The sequence below is a fragment of the Octopus bimaculoides genome, chromosome 6 (genome assembly GCF_046866305.1).
Source record: "Octopus bimaculoides isolate indiv1 chromosome 6, ASM4686630v1, whole genome shotgun sequence".
NCBI lineage: Eukaryota > Metazoa > Mollusca > Cephalopoda > Octopoda > Octopodidae > Octopus > Octopus bimaculoides.
This window is the reverse complement of record NC_142933.1, coordinates 59,874,391-59,901,495: the sequence shown is the minus strand read 5'-3', so window position 1 is coordinate 59,901,495 and position 27,105 is coordinate 59,874,391. Positions and strand designations below refer to the sequence as shown.

At 33.5% G+C, this 27,105-nt stretch overlaps 1 protein-coding gene across 5 annotated transcripts in view; it reads right to left on the bottom strand.

Moving 5' to 3' along the window:
• LOC106870865 (puratrophin-1) overlaps positions 1 to 27,105 on the bottom strand; it is a 582,111-nt gene that overhangs the window by 162,956 nt on the left and 392,050 nt on the right. For all 5 annotated transcript variants that reach the window (XM_089353963.1, XM_089353964.1, XM_089353965.1 and 2 more), the window contains 3 exons: positions 24,445 to 24,692; positions 21,641 to 21,779; positions 17,925 to 18,047 (listed from right to left, as the gene is read on the bottom strand). In XM_089353963.1, the coding sequence (XP_089210089.1) occupies positions 17,925 to 18,047; positions 21,641 to 21,779; positions 24,445 to 24,692 (510 nt within the window). The remainder of the gene's footprint in view (positions 1 to 17,924; positions 18,048 to 21,640; positions 21,780 to 24,444; positions 24,693 to 27,105) is intronic.

The following is a 27,105-nucleotide window of genomic DNA, read 5'->3' as shown; positions in this document are numbered from 1 at the left end:
CTGTTTGACAGAAAATTTGGTTACTTTTGGAACAACTTCCATAAATTAGAATCCTTGTTATTTAATTAGAAAATATTTGTGATCTGCAAGGTCAGTAATTTATGAAACTTATTGACTTTTACAAATTACAGACCATCAATTGGGATATCGAAGAGTTTTATTGAAAGGTGTCCATGGATTGAAAACTGAATATGCTCACATGTTTTGAAGACCACAAAGGTAGAGAAAAGGACATACTAGTGTCATTCACATAAACACACACACACTTATGTAACAAGAAAAGCATGAAAGTATATAACATGTTATCACCTGGAATGGAACACAAAGAAATCCAGAAAAAAATAAACTTTTGTGATATAGCAGTGCTAACAACAATACTGTTTTTTCAATCACACAAAAGCTTTAAATTTATATCAGTTAGATCTCTTTGATTAATTATACCTCAGAACATAATGCGCATATTTTGAAGAGTATGGAGGCAAAGTCAAATGAAGCAGGATTTTAAGTGAGAATACAGAAGAATGAATTAGGCATTGATATTTTCTCAGTCCAAATCTGAGTTACTTGAAGACACAATAAAAAGCTTTTAAGTAAGCATAAAGATATCCAACTTGCCAGTGAACAATCGGAAAAAAAAAAAATAATAATACATAAATAATTTGCTAAGTTTAGATGAATAGCTATTGTTGTTTACCTGAAGATATATACAAACCTGATAATTATGTAAACAATCACCTTCCATAAAAATCAGGACAGAAAGAGGTAAAATTATGCTAGAGAGTTACCAAAGCAAAAGTAAACAAATAAATCGGTGAAGTGAAGCAAATATAAAAAAAAGGAAAAAAATAGGTGTACTCAAAGGAATTATAAGTATTTGTGCATGTATATATTTATGCCTACACATTAATTTAAATGCAAGGTTTTTATCATTTGGATAATTACACTCTTCCAGGCTAATATATATATACACACACAGACACACACACACACATACATACATACATACGTGTCTTGAAGAGTATAATTATCAAAATGATAAAAACATGTCTGTGTTTATGTCTGTCTACACACATTATGTATGCCTGTGTGTGTGTGTATACAACTTTTCCATGAAAAATCACGCACACACATACCTACATACATGAATATATAAAGTTACCTGCAGGTAATTATTAGCATATGTGTATGTGTGTTTATTGTGTTCTATGACTCCTGTTTATTCTACTAAACCAATATACATATTTATATATATTTATATGCAGTTAAGTAACCAATGGTTTTGCATCCATAAAGTGGTTAGCCCCATGGACAATTCATCAGACTCTAAAGCCAACTTTTATATATATGTACAGACACACATATATAAACATACATATACATATATAAACATACATATACATATATAAACATATACATATACATATATAAACATTATCTTCGAAACGTCAGGTTAGAATAGAGACAGCTGATGAAGGAATATTCCAAGTGGCTTTCCGTTTTCCTATGTGTTCGTTCCGTTGTCTGTAGTTCATTGTTCTAACGTCCTGTACCCTGATATGCCTATATATACACATGTAGATGTAAGTATGTACATATATGTGTGTATACATGTATATATATTCTTTGTATTATTACATATATATATATATATATATATATATATATATCATCATTTAATGTCCGCTTTCCATGCTAGTATGGTTTGGACGATTTGACTGGCGACTGACTAACCAGATGGCTACACCAGACTCCAATCTGATTTGGCAGAGTTTCTACAGCTGGATGCCCTTCCTAATGCCAACCACTCTGAGAGTGTGGTGGGTGCTTTTTATGTGCCACTGACATGAGAGCTAGTCCGGCGGTACTGGCAACACCCACGCTCAAATGGTGTTTTTTTACGTGCCACCTGCACAGGAGTCAGTTCAATGTTTTGTTCACATGCCACATGTTTACAAAAAACAAGTTTACAAAAAACAAAAGATGAAGACAGGTGAGGGAACAAGCAGGTGTGTGTGTGTGTGTGTGTGTGTGCATGTGTATACACACACATACATATATGCATTCCCACTCTCTCTTCTATGATGTGAGTAGCCAAGTAACTTTTCTATACCAAGCAGCCTGTTCCATTCTGGCCCCTTCTTTCTCAGACTAAACCCTCATCTTATAACATAGAGTCACTCCTTCTCTACTGTCAGAATGGATCTTTAGCCTTGCAGGCTGCATACCAACCTCACTAGTAATGGTGTCATGAAAAAGCATCCTGTACACTCTGTAAAGTGGCTGGTGTTAGGAAGAGCATCCAGCTATAAAAGCAGACACTGGAGCTTGATGCAGTGTTTGGACTCAATCGACTGTGTCAAACAATCCAACTCATGCCAGCATGGAACAAAGGCTTTACGTGTTGATGATATATAAACTAACACCACAAATTCAACCTTGACCACTTACATCTTAACCAGAACTTGCATCACAATTTCAACTTAAAATTGTCTCAAGACAGTTGTCATATGGAGCAATTGTGCAGAGGTTTATTATCTGGGGTTGGGATGGAGGAAGTTGACTGGTGGTGGTGGGGGTGGTGCAGAATCGGTTGCCTCAGAACCATAGAGTTTATGCATGAGTTGGCTTGTGTATGTATGTCTATTATTTACTTTATAGACACCAAAGCATCTCAGTGAAAAGAATAAAGAGATGAATAATACTAAGAAATATCATATACACATAGCTGATAGAATGCCTAACTTTCCACTGATCAATCACAATATATATGTGTGTGTTGATTATTTAAGTTAATTAGTTTCTTATAAAAAACAAACAAACAGAAGTTTGGTAACAACCCACTATTCCTTCTAGTAGGGACAATAGATAGACAGGTAGTTATATAAAGAGAGACAGAGTATGTTAGTGCCTTATATGACAACGTTTATAAAGTAGATAAATATTTTAGTATGTTGCAAATATTTTAGTATGTTTTGCAAACTTGAATGAATTACAGGTAAAGAAAAATACATTGACAAGAAAGAAAAGTTTCTCCAAGACAATAAGGTATGATTAAAAGTTTTTCTTTAATAAAGAAAACTTCCAAGCATGAACAGATGATTATAAAGAGAAGAAAAGAAAAAAAATGACCTTAAGGTTTTACTTCTTACCTGAAGACAAATGTAATTCCCAGTGGCTAGCATCTATTCTTCAGAAAGTATGAAGCCACTAATGTAAAGAGTTTGTAACATGAGTTCATCATATGTCTTCCCTTAGATAGACGTTGAACTTATAGTGGATAATAAAGTTTACGAAGTATAGACAGATGTGTGTGTGTGTATATAGAAGAGTGACTGTGAGAGTATATATATATATATATATATAGGAAGAGTGACTGTGAGAGTAAGAATGAGTGAGAGAGAAAGTTTATGAGAGTTTACTCACTAAAGTATAAAAGTATTTCAAGTCACAGGAGATAAAACAGATGATGTAAGGAAAGAATTTTATTGTATGGTTTTAAAGTGGGTCAATCAGGTCAGGCAGAAAAACTATAAACTGATGAGATTCATATAGATATGTGTGTGCATATGTATACACACACACACACACACCTATACACACAGACACACACCCGCGCACACAGACCAGTTTCCCTGTGTCCTTTCATGTATTTATTTAGTTTTCTTTAACTTCTTTATTTATTTCTCTTACAATACCTCTCACCCACACCTTTCTTCTGTCTGCCTTTTCACCCTCTAACTTTCTTCTCGTTCTTTACTCTCTACCCTCTTTCTTTCTACCTCCTGCTCTGTCAATGATTTCCACTCCACCCACCTGCCCACTCTCTCTTTCTCCCTCATACCTATTACATTGTCAGTCAATTTTCATTCTCAATGATATTCAAAAAATGCACAGCACACACCCTGCTGATAATACAAACAAATATATAAATAAATAAATGCCAATATTTGCACATTCTATAGTGATCTGAGTGAAATTGTGAATGGAGTTCCCAGTAGTCATGTATGAATGTCACCTCTCTACTTGTTTTCATGTTCTTAAATTTTAGTACTTTCAGCTCATTATCTAATTTCTATTATTATTACTATTGAAGGTGGTGAGCTGGCAGAATTGTTAGAGTATTAGAAAATATACCTTGCAACATTTGTTCAATCTCTTTATGTTCTGAGTTCAAATCCTACTGAGGTCAACTTTGCCTTTCAGTCTTTCATGCCAATAAAATACCACGTAAGTACTGGGATTAATGGCATTGACAACTGCTCTCCCATCAGAATTGTAGGCCTTGTGCCTAAATTACAAATCATTATTTATTACCACTAAGTTTCTAACATAATTATTTCTAACATAAACATAAGGCCAGAAATTTTGTGGGTGGGAACAGCTGATTATATTGACCCCCTCCCCCAATACTTGACTGGTACTTTATTTTACTGTCCCAGATGGATGAAAAGTAAAGTTGACCTTGAGTGTCAATAAATTAAAGTTGTGGTCAGGTACTAGAGTCAATTTGAATTCATGGCCTCATAGAAACAATTAAGGGCAGTGGATGGTAGAAGTCGAAGAGCTTAAAAGAAAATGAATAAAAAAATAAATGCCAACAGCAATTAGTTATGTTCTATTACCTTCTGAGTTCAAATTCTGTCAAGGTCAGTTTTACTTTTCATCCACCTGGGTTCACTAAAACATCTTTCCATGAACCTAGTGCAATTTCATTGACTGCCTTTGCTCTAAAATTTACGAGTGCTTTCTCTATGTTAGAAAATATGTTAGAAAATAGAGCTGGTTAGCACCCAAGCAGTCAGCTGGCACCAAGGCAGTCATAGCTGTGATGTAGTTGACTGGCACAGAGGTTATTGATTGGCTGCAAGGTGGCTGACTGGAACTGAAGTAGCTGATTAGTACCAAAGCAGTCAGTTGGTACGATGGCACTAAAATGGTACTGAGGTGGTTGATTAGCAGAATTACAAGAGCATCAAGTAAATGCCTGGTGGCATTTATTCCACTTTTTAACATTCTGAGTTCAAATCCTGCCAAAGTCATTTTTGCTTTTCCTTGTTACAGAATCAATAAAGTGCCAGTTAAGTACTGGAATTGATCCTTCTCTTCCTCTTAACATCAGCTGGATATTGTCATTCAAATGAAGTGAGATTTTCAGTTAGGGGTTAACAGTCTCTTTTCATAAAAAACACTTTTCAGCAGAAACTGTCCAAAGAAACCAAAGAAAACCTTTGCAGTCTAGAGGTAGATATGACAGGTGTGGATTGTAGTGATGTGCAGTGAGTTAAGAATTAGTGTAGAGTGGCAGAATTGTTGGAATGTTGTGATATTTAGTCATATCTTTTTACCTAAGTGTTCAAATCTTGCTTAGGTCAATTCTGCCTTTCATTTACAAAATAAAGTTGAAAAAGTGAAGGACCAGTCAAGTACAGGGGTCATTTCAATCAACTAACCCACTTTCACAAATTTCAGGCCTTCTGCCTAATTTAGAAATAATTATTAAGAACAGTAGATCACAGATTTGGTAAAGCATCAACCAAAGTGATGGTAATATTTCATTAGTTCAGTTAATGTTCTTAGTTCAAATCCTACCCATGTGGATATTTGTTGTCTTTCATCCTCCTAGAGTTGATAAAATGAAGTATCAGTCATGTACTGGTGTTGCACAAGTGGTTTGGTAGAATCATTAGAACACTGGACAGAATACTCTGCAGTAATTAGTTCCAGTCTTTACATTTTAAGTTCAAATTCCACAGAAGTCAACTTTGCCTTTCATCTTTTTGGGTCAATGAAATAAGTACCAGTTATGCACTGAGGTTAATGTAATCAACTGGCTTCCTCCCTCAAAATTTCAGGCCTTGTGCCTATAGTAGAAAGGATTATTATTATTATTGTTGTTGGAAGGTGGTGAGCTGGCAAATGCTTAGTGGCATTTTGTCTGTCTGTATGCTCTGAGTTCAAATGCTGTCAAGGTTGACTTTGCCTTTCATTCTTTCAATCAATGAAATAAATGCCAGCTGAGCACTGGGGTTGATGTAATTGACTTAACCCAGCCCCTGAACTTGCTGGTCAAAATTTGAAAGTATTATCATCATCATCATCATTGTTATTATTATTATTATTATTATTATTATTATTATTATTATTATTAAAGAATAAAAAGTTTTGAATGGTATAACAATGCACCATAATACAAAAAATGGACTATATACCTGTTGTAATTTAGTTATCCATAGCCCTATGATATTTCAGAATACAATTCCTTCTTCAGATATTCTTCAGATATATCTGAAGAAGGAATTGTATTCTGAAATATCATAGGACTATGGATAACTAAATTACAACAGGTATATAGTCCATTTTTGTATTATAGTGCATTATTGTACCATTCAAAACATTTTATTCTTTACAAACAATACACAATGCTTCAAGCGAACTACAACACTTTCCATTATCATTATTATTATTATTATTATTATTATTGTTGTTGTTGTTGTTGTTGTTGTTGTTGTTGTTGTTATTATTATTATTATTATTATGATAAGGTGGCAAGTCAGCTGAATCATAAGCATGCTTAGCATCATTTCATCCATCTTTACATTTTGAGGCCAAATTCCACTAAAGTTGACTCTGCCTTTTATCCTTTCATGGCTGATAAAATAAGTACCAGTCAAGTGCTGGGGTCAATGTAATCAATTCCCCCCCCCCCCCCTCAAAAAACTGCTGGCCTAGCATAAAAATTTGAAACCATTATCATTATTATTATTAAGGGTGGTGAATTGGTAGCATAATAGAACATCAAACAAACTGCTTTGTAGTGTTTGTCTCAACATTTTACATTCTGAGTTCAAATCCTGTCAAAGTTAACTTTGCTTTTCATCCTTCAAGAGTCAGTAAAATGAAGTAAAAGTCAAGTACTGGAGTTGATTTAATCAATTAATCCCTCCTGCCAAATTTCTGGCCATGTACCTATGTTAGAAACAATTATTATCGTGGAATCTTTTAACCAAAATATATATTTGTCAAGTTCAGTAACAGCAGAAAATGTTAAAATATGTTTAGTAGTAGTTTAGATTTAAAAAGAAAACAACCCAAAATATCTAACCATAAAGAAGAAATGAATGAAGAATGAACAATTGAATCACTTAAGTACTTTATTGAAACTTATTTTATTGATTTCAGAATATTAAGTGCTACTTATCTAATCAAGTTCAGAGTGTTTGGAACAACAAAGTTCCTTGCCTCCATCATTGAAGGATTATCAGTAGTACTCCAGACTTCATGAATGTTTCAGTCATTTAAGTACTGTACAGCTCCTGTCATGCTAACTTGACTAAATTGAATAAGTTTTCCAGTTAATTAAATTTATAAACTAGCAGGGCTTCCTACAATTTAACCTCAATTTTTATGCTAGAAATTTGGATATTCTGTACCATTTGAATGTAAGGCAAAGCATGTGAGTGTATGTGCATGTGCACACAAAATAGAAAATGTACTAGTACCGTATCAAAATACCCTACTCAGTACCTCCTCTGTTATTACTTGCCAACTTCTCTACTATTCAACAGGAACTAATGCTGCTTCTCCACGAATCCACACCATCCATCCCTTTCATGTACAACCACAACTAAAGCTTGAATCAACCTCCTGAGCCGCACTGCAATGCTCTTGCACCCAATCACCACTATCCATGGCTCTTCCTCCATCAACCATTTGTCTTGCACTCTTTCACTGTATACTTTCTTACCTTCTATTCTCTCAACCTCAGTATATTAGTCTTTGTTTTGTCACAAGCCTACAGGCTTATTAAGCTGAAGCTTAACCTCAGTATCCATGGTGTGTAAGTGATTTAGAGACCAGCAATCCCCAACCACTCTGAACAAGATGCCGATCCATCACAAGATTGAAGCTGCTGTTGATACTCATTTTTAGTTGAATAGATTGGGAACTGAAGCTATTATCTTCCAATCATAAGTCAAACACCCTAATCACAAGGTCATGCATCTTGATTCAGTATATTTTCTTCTTTTTTTTCTTTTTGTAGTTTCAGCTGGGGCATTTTTTTTAATATATACATGCAGAATTATAACTCAAAAATAGGAGGGATAGAATTAAATAATGCAGAGCATTTAGTCTGTTGTTCTACCAGACCGGTTTTATAACATCTAATGATGTACAAAGATTGCTCTATGCCAAAGACTTCTGGTAATAATGATTAAAAAAGATAGTCATTCTATTTGAAATCTAATGCTTCTTCACACAAAAGTAATATACACACACATATGCATGCAAACATACATACACAGCCAGACTAAATAATTTAATAAAAATAAAAAAAACTAAAAATACCACATTCAAATTTCTCAATTGAAAGAAAAAGAGAAAGAGAAAGAAAGGAGAAAAAAAAGAAAGAAAGAACTCAAAATGTGAGTTTTTATACTAGTGAAACAAAGCATCTTTACATATTACAATGTAAAAAAGGCAAGCTTTAACATGTAAATGGATCACTTGACTAAATTGAATAAGTTTTCCAGTTAATTAAATTTATAAACCACAATTTATAAACTTACAATTTAACTTCAATCTTTATGCTAGAAATGTGGATATTCTGTATCATTTGGATGTTAGGCAAAGCATATGTGTGTGTGTGTGCACATGTGCACACAAAAGAGAAAATGAGAGAAAGACAGCTGAGCAATGAACCTGTATAATAACCCTGATTCCACAGTAGCATAAAAGTTTCTCTAAAGATCATCTGATAGTGATGACTTCTATATGACTGGTGAGAATAGGGATCCACCATTATCCTAATTAAAAATAAGAGATGATTTTTGATAAATATGTAATACAATATATTTTTCAACCACTTGTTTATTACTGAGCTGTATTCTCCCTGTTCCTTTTACTGGAACTACTTCTGTGTAGTTGTCAATCTAATACCAATTGTTCTTTAAACCAATTTTTAAAAATATCTTGTCATTCTTACAGCAGTTGAATTGATACTTTTCCCAATATTTTCACCTTGACCACTGATTTTCTAGAATTCAAGTTGAGCACTAAGTATATTAACTATACCCATTTATCCTTCTCTAACAGTCATGCAAGATTTGAAATGACTATGGGAACTGTTTTCACCTCTGGGGCCTAATAATGAAAAAAAAAATTAAGAACCTCAACTAATTTAGTTATCTGCAATTGTCTGAGATTCAAATACTTGTTACTGAAGCTCAAAAATCACATATTCAGCAAGTCATTCTCATTTGATTTATATTCATTCACTATAGATATTGTGCTCAATACCTATATGACATGGCCTTATAGGTGTCTTACATCTGCTAGATGATTCATATTTTATGGTTTCTAGGCAATGAAAAAGTAGTTCAATGTACAAGTCAATAACAGGGTCCATTATCTCAAGTGTATATTAGAAACATCACTCATCTAGTATACATATATTGCAGAAAGGTATGGTAAGTATGAGAAAACAAAAAAATGGCAGTAAGAAGTATAATGTTAAAGAAAAAGTTGAGTAAATTAGATTGAAAGGTGGTGGTCATGCAGATGAGATGACCCAAACTCATATATACAGAGTTATAATATTTGCACAGATAAAGAAACAGATGTTAGTAAACAAGGTGGAGCTGTGTGTTAAGAAGTTTGCTTCCCAACCATATGGTTCTGGTCCAGTCCCATTGTGTGGAACCTTGAGCAAGTGTCTTCTTCTATAGCCTTGGGATGACCAAAGCCTTCTTAATAGATTTGATAGATGGGAATTGAAAGAAGCCTGTAATGTATATGTGTGTGTGTATATATTTATGGGTGTGCATGTTTGTGTTTGTACCCCACCACTACTTGATAACCAGTGTTGGTTTGTTTATATCCCTTTTATTTAGTGGTTCAGCAAAAAATGACAGATAGAATAAATACCATGCTTAAAAGAAAAAAGTACTGGAGTCAGTTTGTTCAACTAAACCCTTCAAAGCACTGCTCCAGCATGGTCAATGTCCCGGGACTGAAACATGTAAAAGCTAAAAGATAGATCATTACAATGTTAATATTGATGACAATGGTTCTGATGAACATAAGAATATTTGAAGAAACTGGAAACTCCACTATTAAATGAGTGAGATACCTATTTTCCTTAGTTAAGTCGACTATTGTAACATCACTGCTGCTGTTACCATTGACACCATCAGCATCATGTTCACACTGACTATAGTCTCAAAGCAGTGTATGAAAAGTAGATCCCTCACATTCATAGGTTTCAATCCTGAGCTGCTGAATCTAGCTATGGGTATCAATGTTCAGTCTCTTCAAGCTTCCTATGTTCATTGAGATCAATCATCCTTATATGTTCATTGAGATCAATCCTTATATGTTCATTGAGATCAATCTAATTTCTCGTACTATTAGCTGGTTGTGAATATAGCATTCATCTTGATAATCAAGTTTTCTCCAATCTTTAGACATGCATAAACCAACAGAAATTTCACTGTGCCAATATCTTTTCCATGCCAGCTTCTTCTAGGATAAAGGTGTTCCTTGTCTTCCTAGGTGATGTTCAGATATTTCATCATGAATGCACACAATCTTTTTTTACTTGTCTGTGAAATAACATCCATGCTGCCTATCCATACAATAGGATGAAAATGCTTTTTTGCTCAGTATACTTTGCACTTCACTTGGATTGTAATGTGTTTGAACTGTAATTTAATTTGACTGTAAATGTGCTTTGAATGTAATGTAATGAAACTCTGGTGTGCTTTGAATGCATTGTGCTTGGACTGTAGTGTGTTTGGATTGTAATGGTTTTGGACTGTGATATGTTGGACCTTAATGCACTTTGACTTCAATGTGCTTTGCATGTATTGTGTTGGACTGTAATGTGCTTCAATTGTAATATGTTTGGACTGTGATGTGTTTACTTTTCCACAGAACACTTTGTGTTTCACTTGGACTTTAATAATGTTTGGACTGTTCCACAAGATGACAGTCAACTGGAAGAGTTGTTACAGCATTGGATAGTATGCTGCATAGTATTTGCTCCAAATCTCTGTGCCCCGAGTTCAAATCCTGGCAAAGTTGAATTTACCTTTCAACCTATTTGGGGTTAATAAAAAAAAAATACTAATTCAAGGCAGGGCATTGACAGAACTCTAAGAGTGCCAGACCAGATACCTTGTGATATTTGTTCTGGTTCTTTGCATTCTGAGTTCAAATATTGCCATGGATTATTTGGGTAGTAGGCTTAATCCATTGCCCAGTTTAACACCACCACCTGACACCTTCACTGGTTTCCAAAAAATCCACACTTACAAACAATTCGAGGATACCTACTCCTTCCCATCAATCTCAGAGGCTCTATGATGTGTCATGAGCACTGCTTTCTTTTGTGGTTAAAAAACACCACAAAACAAAATAACTTCTAAATGTTGAGCTAGCCTTGCTCTTATATAATCTAGTTCTTTACTCAGCCTACTAAGATTATTGATTATTATAATTTTCACTTTTTACTGTATTTAAATATAGTAGTTAATCTTAAACTTTTAATCTCACATTATAATAAAATCACACTTTCTCTTTAAAAAAGCACATTTACTTGACTATCAATCTACTTTGTTGCATATATTCAGTCAAAATAGAAACCTTATCCAGCAAGCCAAAATGAGTTTAAATTACAGTGTTTAAAACTTACATTTTCCATCCTCAGCACTAAAATATCATAATAGCAATCACTTATATAGTCTAGATTATAGATAAAACTAAAGGTAAACCACATAACATTGTAATTCTATGTAGCCAATTGACCTGCCAGAATTAACAGCCAAATTACCTTTAAAATTCATGTTGCCATATTAAAAATAGTTTTATATACTAGAAAAAATTATTCGAAATGCCTAAAATATATGCATGTCATGGCCAGAATGATGGAAGTACAACCTAACAACAACACCATATGAAATTATAATTTCATATTCAAGAACAGAGATGATAATGATGATGGAAGCATGTAATGTTCAGTTACATGAAAGTAAGCTTTTTTTTAAACATAAAAGTAATTCGCATCTGTGTATGTATATGTAATGAATATGTGTGCGTGTGTGTATGCTTATATGTGTGCAAGTATGCATGAGAAGCAATTGGCAACATATACATGTGGGTGGAGCTTTCACCTGGTATGTAGGTTATGGAAAGAATTTTTCTGAATTCAAGTTTTACAATGACATTCTTTTCTAGCCAGTGATTAAAAATGAGAAAAATATAAGGCCAGCATTTTATTACTGTTAAATAGTTAGAGTGGCATTTATCTAAGATTTCATTGTCCTTTACTAGTTTGGTTAAATCACTAAACACTTTTTATGACCTTCTTTCAAAAGAAACATTCAGCTAATTGAAACCTATACTAATATTACAGAGGCCTTTAAGTATGAAGTATTTTGTAGTCTAAAACTACAAGTCTAATTAAAAAGATGGTCTCACAAACCAATTGCTTGTGAGAGTACATCTTCATATTCATATAACTTTTATGTCCAATCTCATTACTTCTCTTCTTTACATGTATGTGTGCTTATATGTGTGTGTATGTGTGTGTGTATGTATGTGTATATGAGAGAACTTACAAGAAATTGTTGCTGCTTATAAAAGAGCAAAGTAACAAGAAAGGCCTAAATATGAGTGATCAACTGAGATACTAAGACACTTGTTTAAGAGCATCTCAAGCCTATTCCTGTTGTTAGGTTCTGAAGAACACAATATTTCCAGTGACAGCTGGTGATATCTGAACTTGGAACATACATAGCCAAAGCAGATACTGTGAGTTTACCTAATCTGATGCTCTAGCATTCTGCCAGTTCACTAAACTGGATTACTACTTTATTTTATTGCTCCTGAAAGGATGAGAGGCAAAGCTAGCTGAAGTAGGATGGAAACTTAGAATCTTTTATCATTTACTTGTTTCAGTCATTAGACTGTGGCCATGCTGGGACACTGCCTTGAAGAATCTTTTAGTGAAATGAATCAACTCCAGGACTAATTTTTTTAAAGCTTGATACTTATTCTATTAGTCTCTTCTAACACCAGTTGTCAAGTGGTGGTGAGGGGCAAACCGACACAAACACACACATGGTGGGCATCTTTCAGCTTCTGTCTACCAAATCCACTCATAAAGCTTTGGATTGCCACTTAAGGCTATAACAGAAGGATGCCATGGAGTGGAACTGAACCTGGAACCATGTGGTTGGGAAGCAAGCTCCATACCACACAGCCATGCCTGTGCTTACAGAATGTAGAATGTCAAAACAAATACCAAAAGTCATTCTATCCAATGTACTTTTAACGTTACCAATTTGACACCATATATATATATATATATATATATATATATATATATATATATTATTGTGTCTGGGGAAAGTCACTCTGTTTTAATGCCTTAAAACAGACTGACTCTCCCCATACACAATAAAATATGCTTCAACACATGAATTCTCATAAAGAATCTTGCAAACCAAATACAAAAATGAAATAAAATAAACTTTGGCCAAGCTAGCAAATGCTGAAAGACACTGTGTTCTGCTGTCTAAAAATCAAAATAGCTACCCAAAGAACTCCACTTCATTAACCCTTTTGATATCAACTCGGCCGAAACCGCCTCTGGCTCTGTAGTACAAATGTCTTGTTTTCATAAGTTTTGAATTAAAATCTTCCACCAAACTTTAGTCACAATTTATGTTCCTAATACTACCTGAATGATAACTAAGTTATTTTACTGAATTCTTTGTTATATTTAAAGTAATTGAAAGAAACACAGAACATCTCAAAAAAATATGGTAATAAAAGGGCTAAAGCATGCATCTCCTCCTGGCTATACACAAAATCTGTTAATTCAGCTGTCAAGCAGCTAGGACTCACAGAATGTCAAGCAAGAAAACTAAAACACACGATGTTACAAAACATCAAAATAAGAAAAAGGAACAGAGTCAATGATTATTGAAGAGGTTGCAAAGAGCAACAAAAAAAGTAAATGAGTGGAAATCGAACCAGTGTGTGTATTAATTAATAAGGCATTAAAACAGAATGATTCTCACCATACACAATAAAATATGCTTCAACACACGAATTCTCATAAAGAATCTTGCAAACCAAATACAAAAATGAAATATATCTGTAAAAGTATACTGAACTAACATAGTTTATATTGTAAATATACATATATACTTATCTCATGAATTTCTCTTTGTCTGTCTCACTCTTCATTCATTTTTCTCATTTCATTCACCATTTTGTGTGTGTGTGTGTGTGTGTGTGTGTGTGTGTGTGTGTGTGTGTGTGCGCGTGCGTGCGTGCACGCAAGTGCTTGCATGTATTGGAGATATTCCTCTGCTTGGCTTTGTATGTTTAAAAAGCATTCCTCATAACAATTTTCTTCTCATTTATAGGCTAAAACACTTGGCTGAAGCAACAGCTCTTCTTCTCAAGATTTCCTGTTGTTAAGGAAGAGTTTTTTTTTGTTAAGAAGAGTTTTTTTTATCAACAATCTTCAGAGAATCAACATTGATTTTACACACAAATCTGTTTTTGAAGTAACAGTTTTGTTCATGCATCTATCACACCTGATGGCACCCAAGATTATTTTTTATCTTTTACTTCTTTCAGTCATTAGACTTTGGCCATGCTGAGGCACTACCTTCAAGAATTTTAGTTGAACTAATTGACTCCAGTACTTATTTTCTTTTTAAGCCTGGTACTTATTCTATCTGTTTCTTTTGCTGAACTGCTATTTGGGGAACATAAACACACCAATACTGGTTGTCAAGTGATGGGGTGAGGGAGAACAAACACAGACACACACACGTACCATGGGCTTCTTTCAGTTTCTGTCTTCCAAATCCACTCAAAAAGTTTTAGTCGGCCAGAGGTTATAGTAGAAAACACTTGCACAAGGTGCCATGCAGTAGAAGTGAACCTGGAACCATGTGGTTGGGAAGTAAACCTCTTACCACATCTAACAATGTTTATTAATTAGTTGAGAAGATGGTTGATAATATTTCTTTTATGTTTTAACAATACAAAGAAAATTTTGTTTTCTATCTGAATTAAGTTACATTTGGAATTAACAACAATTTCTTACACAGGCTCAGGCACAGGCTTTTGGTTCCAAGTTCGATCCTACAATATAGGAGGATTATAGAAGAGTGTCGTTTATAGTAGCTTTGAGTTGACCAATATGTTTTAGGATAAATCTGGTTGACAATATTTGTGCAGGAATCTCATACTGTCATGTGTATATGCACATGCAAATATATGTCCCACCACTGCCATTTTTATTGTCACCATCACTTTCACTTTTCTTTGCTTTCATGGATCAAATGAAACTTGAGGCAAATATTCTATGGCCAAACGATGTCACCAACCTTCACCTATTTCCAAGCAATATTTTGCCTCGTCCTTTGCGTAGAAGCAGTTCATATTTTCATGGAAGATTGCAGACAAATTACACTGTTTTTGAATGAATGATGACTTCATTTACAATGAGCATGCATATATCAAAACAAGGAAGCACAAACACACATATATGTATATAATGGGCTTCTTACAGGTTCCATGAGCCTAAAACTATGTGTTTGCAAAGTGAACTCTTTAACTACACAGCCATTCTTGTATCTGGAAATGTTTTATCACCACCTGTGAGATACTGTGTCTGCTGTAAACCATATAGCTATGCTAATCACTACAGCAAAGTAACAAAGTATGTGTATGTGCATTTATTTGTAAAACAATACAAGTTATGTACACTTTTGTCAACTACGTAACATAGCTATTCAGTAAACATACAAGATCAATAAAATATGTTTTCAGACTGAAATAAGTTATGGGATTGATATGAATGACTGAAATTCTTAAGGTGGTGCCCCAGCTTGGCAACAGTCCTGTGACTGAAACTGGTAAAGGAATAAAACAGGTAAAAGACCATATATTTTGTTGAATGAAGGTACAGCTATGGTTCACAACACAAACACTGATATGTGATTTTGTCTGAACCCAAAATTATGAGCTCAAAAATGGTTCAGGTGAAACTTGAAATCAGAGTGAAAAAGAAACTAACTAAATATCACATTTAGTCCAATACTATAGACTTTCTACCATTTTACTATGTTAATGATAATTATAACTATTAACTATCTGTGGGGTTGTGAACTGGCAGGGTCATTACAGCACTGGATTAAATGACTTGGGATATTTACTCTGTTTTTTTTTTATGCTCTAAGTTGAAATCCATTAAAGCTAATAAAATAAAGTACCAACAAGTACTGGGGATGATATAATCAACTAATTCCCTTCCCTCAAAATCACTGTCTTATACTTAAATTAGAAACAATTATTAGGCTGCTGTAGTGACTAGTCTTTTCTTACAACACAGTTCACAATTACTTGCTCAGAACATTGCATTTCATTGTGTAAAAACAGAAGCCACTAGGTTGTTGCTTGACCTGCTAACAACCTAAGATTAGCAGCCAAATCTTCCTCAAATCACATCAGACCATTCCATCCCAGAATGGACACAAGATAAACAAACTTCTAAAATGACAGGATTGTCATGCTGGAGTGCCTTTGATAAGAGGTCAGCTCAATCAGATCTGACCTAAGGATAAACAAACATAACGACTACATTTGTAATACATTCAATATGTACGATTACATGACTTCTATGTAAAACTTCACAAAATTAAGTGATTAATGTGCCAACATACAAGCTTTTATTTACGATGATTCTCTCTCTCTTTCTCACTCACTCTCTCTCGCTCTCTCTCTCTCTCTCTCTCTCTCTCTCTCTCTCTCTCTCTTTCTCTCTCTCTCTCTATCTATCTATCTATCTAACCTCTCTTTATATTATGACTTTTGCTGCTATTTCTAATCTCCTTCATATGAAAGGTTTTTCAAATGCTTATCCTGATAACAATATCATTTTCTAAGTAACTGATGATGCTGTTGTTGTTGTTAAGCCTCAAGAAGCAAAGGCATTGCAGCTGTGAACTCCTTTTCTACTTAGAAGTATCTATGACTACATTTCCTAATGTGTCCTTTCCTATTTGAAGACTGTAGAGTATGAGTTAAGAGTAATTTAACTACTATTTCTAGCAGGCTGAGCAATTACTTAAAGGCTTTTTTTTTACTGGCAACTTTAAGCAGTTGCTAAAGTCTATAAATGTTATCCTTTATTAATTCACAAAGACTGGTAGATTGGCAGACTTGTTTGTGCATCAAATGCAATATTCATTCCAGTTGTTTAAGTTTTGAATCCAAGTTTTGCTAAGGTTAACTTCACTATACTTTTCTCCCAGATCAATAAAATACCAGCCAAGAATGAAGTTTATATAAATGACTAAATTCCCCCTATAATTGTGTGTGACCTTGCTGATGTTATAAATTATCATTTATTCATTCAAAAGCAAATGAATTGAGGAGAGAACAGGGTGGAATTGAATGCCTAACATTAATTTATGTGACTTTATTTCTGAGTCCAAATCCCATCAGAGTTGTATCTACCTTTTATCGTTCTAGTATTGATAAAATACTTCATTGTGATAAACTGGTGTTGACTGAATTTTCCATGAAGGAAATCTAATTTATTTTAGGGTGTTTCAAGAAGACCTTAATTAGGTTACCTTAATTATGAATAAATAAATAAAAAGCAAAAAGGTACATGCAACAGGTTGCTTACAAATATTACCTCCAAATACAAATATTACCTCCAAAGGAGGGTTAATTGAATGACAATAAATTTGGTTGCTGTGAGGAATAGATGAAAAAAAAAACTGATGTTTTAGATTAAAGACTCTTCAACAGAGTGAGTTCAAGTTATGATCCTCATCTGTTTCTTTAGATTATAAATTCTACTCTTGATCAAAATATCAAAAATAACTTACCATAGCTGAGAAATAGTCTTTCAAGAATTGCTCTTCCAGTGACTTGGCACTCTTTAGATTGTCAACACAAGAGTTATATTTCTCCAAAATACGTTTTCCTTCTGTCGAGATCCATACATTTAACTGTAGCAATAAAAATTAGAAGAAGAGTTTAATCATAAGATTAAGTTTAAAAACTGCTAAAAGATTACTACTTAGAAATAGTTATAATACAATAGTATATTATAATTTGCTTCCAATAACACATTATCATCACCACTAGTAATGCTACTATTAATCCTTATGTAATGAAGGAGAAAAAATGGGTGAAGGATTGGGAAAATCATAATAGTGTTGGAGAAAATGCCTGAAAGCATTTTGTTATGATACTTTACATTCTGAATTTCAATAATGCTGAAGTCTGCTTTGTCTTTCATCTTTCCAGAGTTGATAAAATAAAGTACCAATCAGAGTTATGACATCAGCTAAACCATTCCTTTCAACATTGTTATTCTTGTGTCTAAATTAGAAACTATTACTCTATGGATAAGCCTCTAAGGAGTTAATCTATCTGCTAGAAACTGAAGCCAAATCTCCCTCAAATTGAATGATTTCAGGAAGATTTGGCTGCAGTTTCTAGCAAATAAGACTAAAATTAAAAAAAAAAAAGAGCCACACTAGACATAGTTATACAAAATTTTGGATGGTCCTAGACTGTCTTTGGCCATGAATTCTGCTTCATTTGGTCTGCTGGTCTGGGTTCTACAATGATAAGTACGATAACTATACTGCTATAACATTTTTCAACGTAGTGGATTGAGCATCAGATAGAATACCTTACAGTATTTGTTCCCACTCTCTGTGTTCTAAATTCAAATCCTATTAATGTCAAATTTGTATTTCATTCTTTTGGAATCAATCCACCATAACATTTTCCAATTTGAGGTATCAAGAAAGTTCAGAGAATGGAATAAATTACAAAGTAGTATGTAGTTTACTATATCAATGTATATACAATTTTTGAAACAGCTAGCAACAAAGACCTAAGTGTATACAAGAAACCAAGAAACTTCCAGTCAGTCCAATGGAGATAATAGTGGATTGAAGAAATATTGCTAAAGTGGATGCTATAAAAGTAATAATATACATTGTTAAAGGTTATTAGTGCATCTAGAAGGTGCAACTATTGTTCAATACTTAGCTGCAATAAACTGTAGAAAACATGGTGACGGTTTATACAAACAAGATATTATTATATGATACAAGGAACTGAATAAAGATATTTTAATAATAGAAACTGCTTAGAGATGATGCGGGGAATTTCTTTGAAAAGTTATTCAGAAACTGTAAAATTTAGTTTTGGAGTAATTTAAAATGTTGCTTTAGAGAGATGGGAAGAAAATTCTTTTTGGATGATGAAAGAATTTGTCTTTAGGTGATGCAGGAAATTGTTTTGAGCTGATACAATATGAGAGAAGGGGAAAGAGACAGAGAGGGAAAGAAAAGGGGGAAGATAGCAGAATCTGAATGAAATTTACAGCTACTAGATTTTAATTAAAATTTAAAATGAATCATCTCTCTTTGTTTCACTTTGGAGATAATAAAGATGAAAATTTTAATGCACCACCAGAGGCAATAAGAGACTTATAGGGGCTGGTTTATACTTAACTCCAGTTTCACAGTGTGGTGCTGTTGTAGAAAACATTGTCAGTGCTCAGGTGCCTATTTGTCATAGCTCTAATGTTAGCTGTGATTCGAATTTAGACAGGGAGAAGTATACTGTATAAATACACAACAAAATTTATCTACTGTGGATTTGAAGTGAAGACACGAGTTGATAATCCAATACAATAACCAGCTGATCATTTTAATGAAACTGAGCATTTTTAAAGGGGAGGGAGAGAGAGAGAGAGAATGTGTGTGTGTGTGTGTGTGTGTGTGTGTGTAAAATGATTAACAACATGTGTAACAACAGTACTCCGGGTTTATATATATATACAGGGTGAGGTGAATAAATTGTCGTCTAAATTATACAAAAATGAAAATAACACCAACATCTCATTTTAACAGATATATTTACCAAAATTACATAAAAATATCTTGAAACACCAAAGAGTAAATTTATTCAATAAAATAGCCATTAGCTTCAACCACAGTCCTCCAAACGACTTTGGAATCTCTTGCAACTCTTTTGAACAGTCTCCTTGTTTAAGTTGGTGGATGTTGCCATAATCCTTGCCTTCAGTTCATTTTTGGTGTTACAAGCAGTTGGTCTCTCACTCAACTGTGCCCCATACATAATAATCAAGGGGGTTGCAGTCTGGGAAGTTAGGTGGCCAGATGTTAGGGTTGATGTGGTTGCAGAAATTATCTGACAACCATGACTAGGTCCTCCTACTTGTGTAGCATGGTGCAGAGTCTTGTTGCCAGACATAGGGTCTTCCTGCAGCCACCCTCTTGACCCAGGGCAGTGCTACCTCCTCCAGGCACTTGATGTAAGCCTCTGTATTTAGTTTGAGGCTGCATGGGAAGATGAATGGAGGTACAATGTCACCATCACAAGTGATCACTCCAAACACCATGCTGTTGATTGGATGTTTGATTTTTATCACACTTGGCACATGTCATCAGATTGCACTGTCCTTAGATTGACACACAAACACTCTGAAATGCTCATACTGGAGCTTCCAGTGTGAATGCCAAGCAGTACAGCATGCCATTTCCAAATTTCTGGCAGAGTGAATTGTGTCATAGTGCTGCTTCTCTCACAGACAGTGTCCAACTGACCCTATTATACTGTGTAATCAACAAAATAAAAAACAAACAATGTACATGCATGAAATTAAAAATATTAAATGGTGACAATTTACCCATCGCACCCTGTATATACGTATATATAGAGAGTTTGTTTTCTCCTAGAGTATAGGCTAGAGTTGCAAAACAAGTTTAATCAGGTTTTTATCATCACAGGAAACAAAATCTCAGTCTAGTATGATGAAGTATGTAAAGGGCCAGTTTAACAGTTTATTTTTGCCCTAATTATTATTACTGAGTTCTACTAAGCTGACATATATTTTTGTTGATGCCTCATATGTGAGTAAAGGCAAATTTATTTGCTCCTCTATCATGAATTCACAATACAGAGAATAATTTGCTGTTTAAGTAAAATAATTGGATCTTTCTTTTTAAGAGAGACATCATTTGTTTACCTTCTAATTATTTCTTCCCATTTAACAGTGAGACCTTCTTATTATTTCCACTGGGTTAAAAAAAAGATTGTAGATATTTGGCATCAAGTTTTATAATGGATTTGTTGATTTGTATGTGTGTATGTATGTGTTGCAAATGTCACTTGTGTTATATGTTAGGTTTAAGTTATTCCTAACATTTCTTATTTTTTAAAGGCATGACACTCAAGCACTGGCAAATGTAAGTTGCAAACAATAACAGAAGAATCTTTTGTGAATTGAGAAAGCTTGCTATCGTTTGCCATTGAATGACAATCAGTCCAACTGGAAAAATAGTGGTGTTTAGGTTTCATCTTCCCCCACTACCACTGGCATTGTTGTAGCTGACACTGCAACTGCTGCCGCCACCACCACCGCCACCATCACCATCTTACTTGATTTATTCTAAACTTCCACCCTGTTGGTTTTTCATTTTGAAAACAAATTATCCTAAGTGCAATGCTTTACTTCACTATGAAATACTTTAGAAAGAATTTATAGAAAACTTACTTTATTACATTCACTCTCGAAACCTCGAAGTTGAAGTCCTTGTTCAAGTTTATGAAAACGGTTTTCAGCAAGTTTAACTAAATTCTTCATTGAGTTCTGTAATTCTTTGTACATTTTTTTAACTGATACAAGTTCTTCTCTGAAAGGAACAAAAACAATACATGTTACCCACATATGCATGCGCACACACACACACGTGTGTGTGTATGTATGTATGTGTGTGTGCATTTATAAGAAATCATTATTGTTGTCACTAGTGTAAACATTATGGTATTGTTGTTGGCCATAGTTGAGCTGTTGTTGGAGCACCAGCATTGCAAGTTTTGCCAGTGTCCAGTTTGAGGTCATCCAATTGATGATGATTCAGTGCTTGTTAATCTTATCATACCACCTCTTTTATGGTCTTCCTTATTTTTTCCTTCATTGGTTGCCATCATATGATAATTTTTGTCCAATACAATAAGAAAAAACAAATAAGCAAACAAAAATAAATTCAGTATAACCTGATTGTAGACAGATTACTTAAGAGAAGTTAATTACTGAATATATCATGTCTAAGTTCCTGAAAAACTGATGCAGTGTGAAGATTCATACCTAATTTAAATGTTACCATATCAACAAGCACAGTAGTGTTATGAAACCAAAATTTTCAATTTACCTCAAAAAGAAAAATTCTAAACAATACCAACAGTTGTTTACAGAACAGAAGCTAGACCCTAACAACAAAGATAGAGAGGAAACTGTTAGTGTGCCAATTCAAAGTGGGGGGGGGGGGATAGAGAGAATGGGTAAAAGTAGGCAATATTTCACCACTGCAAAAAAGAGGAAATGAATGGGGCAAGCAGAACCAAATTTAAACATAAGACAAAGTTGCAATTTAGGCTCATAGAATCCATAAGAAAAACCTTAAAATAATTAAAAGGTAATACACATTATCAACTTTTGTGAGACCATCTGGTGTAATTTTAACAAAAAGGCTCCAAATTTATGTAGCATAGAGCCTAATAAAGTTTAAATCTGGCAATGAAAGCAAGACACATTTGCAAAAGAACAGATAACCAATGGACAAAAATGCGGAAGACTATGAAAGAGATGGTGCAATAAGATTAACAAATACTGGATCACTATCAACTTGTTGACATCAAGTGGGAAACTTGGAAAACTTGCAATTTTGGTGATCAAACAACAGCTCAAACAATGGCCAACAGCAATACTATAATGCTTTTACTAATAACAACAGTAATGATTTCTTTTATTTGCAGCAAGAAACTAAAATGTTGGAACAAAAAAAATGATCAACTAAAAAATGAATAATAATAGTGGGGGATTTACATCGGATAAAAGGGTAAGAAAAATAATAAATAAAAACAAATATCAATCTCAGTAAGGAAAAAAATCACCACAAGAAAGGATCCTCAAAGTGTAAAAATAACTACTTAAGGTGATTGAAGGCACCTCACACATAACTTCAGATTATTCTGACATAAAAACCAGCACATTCTTCTCATTCTTGCAGGAATAATAACAAAACCGAATTAATAATATAAAGGTGCATAAAAGGATTAGAATAACAATGTTAAGATATAACAACTTCTAGTTCAAAAGTTTTTGCTTCATGTCAGATATATTTTGAGTAAGAGAATTTATGAATATAAAATATGTTGGAAACTTTTAAAGTGGATGTGACATTCATAAAGAAGCAACAAAACCATTCAACCAAATGAAGGTATATTAAAAATAACTGACAAATATGAAAGATAGAAAGTGATACTACAGTATTGTTTTCTTAAATAGTTTAGAAAATGTAGTTAAGTGGTTTAGTGGTCATGGTGATAGACAACTAATCCAAAAGACAGGCATTCAATGAAGCCAACAAGAGATTTTTGAAAACAAAGAACAGTTTATATATCTATTATGATATTATTGCTATTTTATTGAAATCTGTTAAGACATTTATAGGGCCATTGCTGCTAAGAAAAGTTAGGCAACCATCAAATTTCTTATTTTCTAGAAAATAATTTCAAACTTTACTGCTTCATTGAAGAATTGTTGATGTTGCTACCAAAATCACTACCACCACCATCACTACTTTTCTTTTATAGTAATAATAAAAGTAAAAGTTATCATTATTATTATCCTCATCAGAGAGGCAGATCGACAGCAGCATTAGAGTAAGATAAAATGTCTTTACAGTACATGATTCGGCTCTTTACATTCTGAGGTCAAATCCTGTTGAAGTCAGCTTGGGCTTTCTTTATTTTATTCACCCTACTGGGTGAATAAAATACAGTATCAGTCATATACTGGGTTTGATTTAACCAACTATTCTCTATTACCATGTTTTTGGCTTTGTATCACCAAATCATTATTTTCATTACTGCTCTTTTCTAATGTTGGCAATTCTTATCCAAATTGCTATATTATGAAAACATTTTGTGTTAATTTTATAAAGATATTATTTAATATTTTTTCCAGTGAATTCTACACTTCAACAATACAACTAATGCAAAAAGATATTCAATCTTTTTGCTTCCATGTTTCTGTTGAAATACACTGTCTTTGTTTCTTTATTTATTTTGAAAATAAGGAAGAATTTGTTGAAATAACTGTTGTTATTAAGTTGGTGTTTGAAAAATTAAATTAACATGGAATCTTGATAGAAAGTTTTAATTTGAATCATTTTAAAACAAAGAATTTCTATCATAGAATTAGAAACAGTTTCAGGCAAGTTGATCAAAAGAGAGCAATGAGAATTTGGTGTAACTGAAAACCCTCCTTGAGTGAAAAGTAAAAGTACCACTTACTTGCAGCTTTCTATAGATTTTAGATAAGGGGCTTCTTCTTGCAGCTGATGAATGATGGAATGGCCGTCTTGTAGCAGCATCAATTGAGGGGCATCTAATATAGACTGCATTTGTTGCTCATGTTCCCATAAGAACTGACTTGTTTCATCATAAGTGGAAGGAATGCGGTCATAGATGGTCAGTTGTTTCAGAGTGTCTTGTAGGTACTGGTCGACAAGCTGACAATCATTAACAAATGGTTCCAGTTTCTGAAAACAGTAAAATAAATAGATGCCATAAAAGTCTATGTATAACATTGTAACCAAGGATCTTGATATTTGAGCCTAAATTTTCTTAAAAAAAAAACACATAACATACTGTGTTGCACAGCTGCTTTAAGAGTAGCATCCTTTTGAGGTTGAGCACTTGTATCAAAAGAAAAAATTGGCTTTCCATCCCCTAAAATTGCTGGCCCTGACCCAAAATTTGAAACCATTATTATTATTATTATTATCATTATTATTATTATTATTATCATTATAATAAGGCGGCAAGCTGGCAGAAACGTTTACATGCTGGGTAAAATGCTTAACGGTATTTCATCTGTCTTTACGTTCTGAGTTCAAATTCCGCCAAGGTCAACTTTGCCTTTCATCCTTTCGGGGTCAATAAATTAAATACTAGTTGCATACTGGGGTCAATCTAATCGACTGGCTCCCTCCCCCAAAATTTCGGGCCTTATGCCTAGAATAGAAAAGAATTATTATTGTTATTGTTGTTGTTACCTTCTTTTTCCATTATTACTTTCATTATACAGTCATATCAATGATAATTCATTCTGTTTCATTTAATATTATCAGAATGATAATCATTATTATCATAAAACTATTATTATGAATATCATCATTTGTAGTAGTAGTAGTAGTAGTAGCAGCAGCAGCAGCAGCAGAAGCAGTCATTGTATTCTTAATGTTATCATTGATATTACTTTTATCATTATTATTACTATTAATTTAAGATTATGCTTCTTATTTTGATAATTGATATAGCAATAATAATATTCTGTTGTGTCTGGGGTGAGTCATTCTCTTTTGGTGCCTTATAATATTGTTTTGTCTTTGTTTTTACTTTTGTGATTATTCAATATTAAAACCTCAGCAATTAATTCTATAATACATTTAAATGGCAAAAATGGTTATCCCTATGACCTAGCAGCTTTATAGCAGAGTATTGGCCTACTAAGCACTTTTGTTAATTCAAGAACGTAGTCCAGTGAGATTAAACAGTGATTCCTTGATTTTCTTAAGATATTTTTCAGCAAAACAGATTATAAGTTTTAGCTTGCTGAAGTATGTAATGTCTTGTCTTTGACAGTAATAGTTTAATTAGAAACCATGCCAAAGCAGACAGCAGGGCTTGGAGCAGTCTTCTGACTTGTTAGTTCCTGTGAAATCATGCAACCCATGCTAGCAGATGCTGAATAATGATGATGATGATATATACATATAAATGTATGTATGTCTGTATGTGTATGTATGTCTGTATGTGTATGTATGTCTGTATGTGTATGTATGTCTGTATGTGTATGTATGTACATATATGTATACATGTGCTTGTGTGTGTGTGTGTGTGTGTGTGTGTGTGTGTGCGTGTGTGTATGTGTGTGTGTAGTATGATTATTGGTTCTGCTTTCCTTTTCTATCAATTTTAATAATTTCATAACTTCAAAATAACAGTTTACAAGTCTGTTCTAATTTTCAACCAGCTAAGCTAATGTATTTTTTATATATTTATAAATTTGATACTAATTTAAAAACTTATAACTACCTTTATATACTTAATTTGCACATATACCTGATTGTGCCTGTGCTAATCATTTGTTGTCAATCATATCTTTTCTGTTCTTCAGTTTTATCATATTTTATTTTTCTTTATTTGTTTAATGTTATTACCACCGTAATCATAGCTTCTCAATGGCTTAATTCATTTTCTTTTATTTTTCTCTATCTTTTTTACCTCTAAATTTTGGTGGGGACTTTCTTAAATCTCTATAAATTAATACTTGATATGTTTCTATATACTGATTTCTCTTAACTATACTTCTCTTAACTCTAGTGTATTTGTTCTATTTATTGTGCAGTAACTAAACTATAGACATTTGTACATGTCAATTCTATGCAGATAGATAGACAGTATCCATCTTATCTACCTGCACATCTCACTATCATAACAATGCTACAAAAAAAAAATGTATATATATATATATATAATTTAGTACATTGTCCCTTTATGATTGAGTCTGCTGATTACTTCAAAGCATTGATAGGTCAGTTTTGAATGGTCTCTGCGATAAGTAATTTGTGCTGCTAGTCTGATTCTGGTTGAAGTCAGTACATTTAAAGGTAGTAGAAGATAAAATATGCAATTCAAATTTTTTTCTTTTTTTAATTATTTGTTCTATTGAATTATAATTTATCTTCCACTAATCTTCTCACTTGGATTCCAGTTTGGATATCACTCATTCTCTAACAGCATAGTTGCACTACCTACCATTTCTGATTGGCTGATTATTCTCCCTCCCACTCCTGTATATTGAACAGTTGGTATTCTTGCTTTGAGTGTTCATATGTTGTTGAACTTGCTGCTCTAACAATGTAATCATTACCATTTAATGTTCATGTT